At 53.4% G+C, this 5386-nt stretch overlaps 1 protein-coding gene across 1 annotated transcript in view; it reads left to right on the top strand.

The window, feature by feature from the left end:
- The window catches only part of NEGR1 (neuronal growth regulator 1), a gene marked incomplete at its 5' end in the record, with an annotated part of 171890 nt that continues 166504 nt past the window's right edge, over positions 1–5386 (top strand). The window contains one exon of the mRNA XM_042820070.1: positions 1–113. Within this exon, the coding sequence (XP_042676004.1) occupies positions 1–113 (113 nt within the window). The remainder of the gene's footprint in view (positions 114–5386) is intronic.

Raw genomic sequence — 5386 nt, 5'->3', positions numbered from 1 at the left:
CTCGGCCTCTGCTGCCTGCTGCCCGCCGGGCGGCTAGCCGCGCCGGGAGGGGACTTCCCCGGGGCTGCCGCGGACAGCCTGGTGGTGCGGAAGGGGGACACGGCCGTGCTCAGGTAGGAGCGGGCGGGGGGTCGGGGCTTCGTGCCGGGGGGTGCTGAGCGCGGGCCGTCCCGAGCCGCCCCGGAGCCGCCGCTGCGTTCCGTCCTCGCGTCGTTGTGCCGCCCGGCGCCGCTCAGCCCTGCTCCGCTCCGCGGCCGCTGCAGAGTTCCCGCTCTGCCCGAGTCCCCGTGCGAATGCCGGCGTCGCCCTGCCCTCGTTGCTTTCCCGTTCTAACTCTCTGCCTGTACTTTTGTCGCCGTTCCGTCGCCGCGCGCGGTTTCTCGTTAATCTCGGCGCGATCGCCGTGCCGCTGTGCGGAGCTGGCCGAGCCGCGCTCCGCCCGCGTGTCCCTCGGCCAGCCGGGCTGCGGAGCCTTTGAACGGCTCTAAACCCGCTGCACCGGGCCGCGGGGCATCTCCTACGGAATTCGGGATCGCTGTCCTGTCTGCCGTTGCTGCAGCGGCTCCCGAAAATCCAGCCGCTGTCCGCGTAGGGCTGCGGGCAGCGCTCTGCACGCGTGCCCCGCTCGCGCTCCGTGCCCGAGCCGAGAGCTGGCCGTGTCTGCGCGCAGTGCGGGGAACGAAGGCAGCGCGGAGCTGCGGGCGCTGCGCGCTCAGCCGGCGCTCGATGCTGTTAGCGCGCATTGAATCGCCTTGAGAAGCACCTCGGTGCCGAATCGACCGGTGCTCTAAAGGTTCTCTGCCGGAGCTTGTCAGCCGGAATCGGTGCGGAATTCTAGGCCTGCGTTTGTTGGAAACACAGTGTTTGTGCAGCTGGGTGGATTACATAAATGGGATCGGGCTCTGGGGATCGGAACATCGCTGCTGTCTCATGGGCTAACGTCTGCTCGGTAGCGAGCTGCTGCTGAACGGAGCGCAGTCACTGCTCGACTCCGGAACAAAGCAGTTAGATGGGAAACAGCGTGGTGTTGTGTCTGTGGGTTCTCATCCTCCTTGCACTAAGATTAATTTCTTTCATTTCCTGTGCTTTCCGTGGGCTTGCTCTCAAGTAGGAGTTTGGTTTGTTTTCAGCTGCTAACGCAGCTTGAAAGCCACTTGTTTTCAGGTGTATCACTAGAACAGATCGCTACGCTGTAAATTGCTGAGAGTACAGGGCAGCAAGCGTGAATCGCTCCAGGGAAGTGCTTTCCGAAGAGCATACAGGAGATGTGTGGGGTTGGGCAGGGCTGTGTGCCTGGAATCTCTGGGTGCACGCCGTTGTGCTCCTCAGAACTGTTCCTCATTGCACATCTGTACCATGGATGTGTATGAGAAGCAGTGCTGCTGGTTCCCAGAGCGCTGGACGCTGGCAGCTGATGTAGGTGCAGGCTTGGTGCAAGGCAAAGCAGTGCAGGGGCTGAAAGAAGAGCGTTTCCTTGCAGCACCCAGCCCAGCTCTTCTTGGTTTCTCCAGCTGGGGGATGGCAGTGCCCCATCCTACCGGCACAGCTGGGTTCCCAGCACCGGGCTGCTTTGCTCCCTTCCTCCCCATGCTGTGGGAATGAGGGCTGCAGGGAGGCACCTCTGGCCCACACACAGGCAGCTCTGCACTGAGAGTGTCTGCCGATTGTTTTTTAATAATTAATGATGGAATATGGGAGTCCTTCACTTGGCTTGGAGTCGGCGCTTTCCTGGTTGAGGGAAGGTGGCAGTGGTTTATGGGATGCCTGTTTGGCCCCGATGGGCTGTGGATGAGCAGTGACAGCCTGTGGGACGGAGGGGCTGCTGCTCCTGTGGGTCAGAGCACAGAGGGAAGCACGCAGAGTGTGGCAGGAGTGCTGTGAGAGGCTGAGGGGAGCACCTCTGCTCCAGCCCTCGTCCCTGTGTTCACTTTCCATCATCTTTACCAGAAGTGAGGGATGAAACATCCTTCAAGTGCTGAGGCTTTCAGATAGAAGCCTCCAAGTGCTAACGTGAGGTAAAGCAAGTTGTGTGGATCCTTGATTGATCTGTGCTGTCCCACTGCTGTTTGTTTCACTGCTGATTGAGGTCTTAAGGAATTCTGGCTGTGATGCAGCTGTTTGGTACAACAAACTAATTTGAGGAAGCCACTTGTTTTCAGGTGTATCACTAGAAGAACAGATCGCTACACTGTAAATTGCTGAGAGTACAGGGCAGCAATCTGTGTTCTCTGACCCGTCTTTCTTTTCTGTTAAACACCTCCCTGTGCAGGGAGGGATGCAGCCCTGGGTGTGCAGTGACCCTATGACACTGACAGCACTGTTGGTGCTTCAGGAAGAGGTGACCAGCCCAGAGGAGCTGGGTGAGGCCCCATCCCCTCCATAATTTGTAAACAAAAGTTGCTTGAAGTATCTGAAATGCAGAGCTGAAAATGATCAAAATGGTTTTCTCAAGCAAACAGCTTTTTTTCCTGCATTTTGCTTTTTTTACAGCTCACAAACGATTAAAGCAGATTTACCTGAGAGCCCTTTCGTAGTGTGCAATCACAGAAAATTAAGCTTTAGAACTTGACATCTTTTAAAAACAAAAGATACGTTGCTGCTGTCTGAGCATAGAATAATTTATTAAATATGTACTCTAGGATACTTGAAATGATGCAGCTTTTTCCCTGTAAGTGTTTAAGTCCCAACGCTCCTTAGTGGGATGGATGTTCCCAAAGCATTGGATGAGAAGCTGGGTGCTGGAGGCTGGCAGAGCCTCCTGCAGCCCCACGAGGAGAGATGCAGAGCCCCACGCCCAGGAGGAGCAGCCCAGCACCAGGACATGATGGAGGCACCCAGCTGGGAAATGGCTTCCAGAAGAGCAACCAGGAGTCCAGGTGTACCAGCAGTGCCAGCAGGTCTGAGGTGATCCTGCCCTCTGCTCAGCACCTGGAGCACTGGGCCAAGTGCTGGGCCCCCAGTGCAAGAGAGACCTGGAGCTGCAGAGAGCCTCAGAGATGCTGCAGGGCCTGGGGGAGGAAGAGGGGCTGAGAACTGGAGCTGCTCAGCCTGGGGCAGGGGTGGTTCAGGAGGATCCCACCCACAGCCATCAGTTCCTGCAGGGAGGTGTAAGGAGATGGAGCCAGGCTCTGCTCAGCGGATGGGCGAGAAGCACTGGGCACAAACTGGGCCCAGGAGGTTCCCCTGAATGCCAGCGCTGAGCACAGGGTCAGATGTTGGCAAGGGATCTGGGGAGGTTGTGGGGTGTCCTCTGTGAGCCTGGGTGATGCTGGGCTCAAGATGCTGGAGGCCCTGCTGGAGCATGGGGAAAGGTGGGCACAGGGGTCCTTGCCGACCTCATCCTTCTTGTTCTTTGAATGCTGTGTAGGAGCGTGCTATGCAGGCAGTGTAATGAGTTGACAAACATGCACAGAGTTTCACTGTGTCTTACAGCAGCAAGCAGAGGCAGAAGTGTCCCCACTCTGATATTGATGAGTGTAGCTGTAATTCTGCAGAAGAGGCCCACTGAGCAAGATCCTCGGGGAGCCGCAAAGGTCGTCATGCAGCCAACAGACCTTGCAGGCAGCCTGTTTGGTGTGGGGAGGCAGGAGCAGTGCTTCTCACTCCCGGCTCCTCCATGTGTTGTGGTTTCTCCATTTTCTCTACAACTGGTCTCTTGTTGGCATTAAGAGCACAGATGTGTAGCAGGCAGCCCATCTGAAACACTGCCCATCTCTTTCAGTGGCTCCTTCCCAACATGTTCTAAAAGAGATCCCTTTGGGGTACAAAAGAGAGCTCTTCACATTAGGTGGTGCCTAAGGTACCTGAAAGCTGATGTGACCAAATATTTGGAGTGAATCCTGTTTTCTTATGGTTCAGGTCAGAGATTCAGCTTTGTTTTCCTATATTTTGCTGATGTTTTTCTCTTGGACGTACAGTGCCTTTGGTGAAGAGTGAGTTCCCTGGGTGCAGGGTATTCTCTGACAAATCAGTGAGAAATTATACATGGGCAGAAGTGTGGAAATGCGTATGAAGAAGTCATCAAAGAAAATGAAATAAATTCTAGCAAAGAAAATGAATTCATGTAAGTCCCTCCCAAGCTTGCGTCCAGATGTGAAGTGTCACAGCGTTTTACAGCATCAGCTTTACAAAACAAGGGGTTTGCAATTTTCTGTCCTGTAAAATACGCTTTGAGGCGTGTTAATGGCTGTCAGGCTCACTGATTTCTTTATCGCCATTTGACTGGTGCAGGCAGTTGCTAGCAGAACACGTGCTCTGTGTTTTCTGCTCTCCTGCTTGCCCTCTGGATGCGCCTCATGGCAGTGTCTGACCCGCTCTGAAGTCACTCTGGCATAGGGATGGATTCTGCCCTGGCCAAGGAAAGTTGGCAGCAGCAGCGTCTCAGCCCATGCCTCCAGTTCCTCTGGTTTCCCACACATCCTGGTTTTTAGACCCCATATCTAAGTGGCTGGGCTGGGGCTGGTGACTTCTGGGCCCTGGGGCTTCATGGCACTTCTCTTCTGACAAGAGCTGCCCTTTACAGCAAATGGTCTTTGCAAAAGAGCCACAGTGGTCATGGAAAGCTAGCAACAAGTCTATAAAGTGTAATTCATCTGCCATCACTCAGACTCCTGAGAAATGGGCGTTTGGAATGCTGGGTCTGCAATTGAGCAGCAGGAGCATATAAAGGGTATATGGTGTGTTTAAATATTAAGAGACTACATATTTTAACACTATAGTCCCTCAAATTCACATCCACACACCAATGTTGAATACGGTTGTCTGCATGCATGTAGAAGTTCAGATTTAAGAGGGCAGGTAATGCAATAAATATGAAAGATTTCCTCTCTCCTTTATGATTTCAGATGGTCTGTTTCTGACTTCCGTGCTCTTTTGGTATTCTTGTGCATCTCAGGATCATGAATTATTTGGCCGTGTGAAGCTTTGTTCCATCTCTCTGAAATATAGCTGTGTTATGTGCAGATCCACAGGCACACACAAACATCCCTCTAAAAGGAGGCTGTTCTTTGGGGAGGCTCTCACGTTCTACAGCCCTACCCGTTATTAAACAAGCATGTGTTGGCACTTGCCTCTTGTCTGTGCAGTTAAAATAAATGCATTCAGAGTCAATTGAAATAATTATTTTAAACCATTGTGAATGTTTCAGATGTTATGCAGAGGAACTAACAAAAAAAAAGGAATGAGTAAAGAGCGAAAAACAGCTTGTTCTGAAGAATTTTCTGAGAAACAAAACACAGGCGTGAACTGCTTCTTTTAGCCATAGACAGCTGATCTGGTCCCACACTGTGTGGTGCAGGCAGGTTGAGCTGGCTGCAGGCCTTCAGGTTGCAGTGGGCACGGCAGGGCTGAGCCTTCAGGTTGCAATGGGCACAGCAGGGCTGAGCCT

This window comes from Centrocercus urophasianus, unplaced genomic scaffold (assembly GCF_019232065.1).
Source record: "Centrocercus urophasianus isolate 14NV4802_14NV808 unplaced genomic scaffold, USGS_Curo_1.0 seq_18, whole genome shotgun sequence".
NCBI lineage: Eukaryota > Metazoa > Chordata > Aves > Galliformes > Phasianidae > Centrocercus > Centrocercus urophasianus.
Note: the sequence above shows the minus strand (reverse complement) of the source record. Positions and strands in the feature narration are given on the sequence as shown.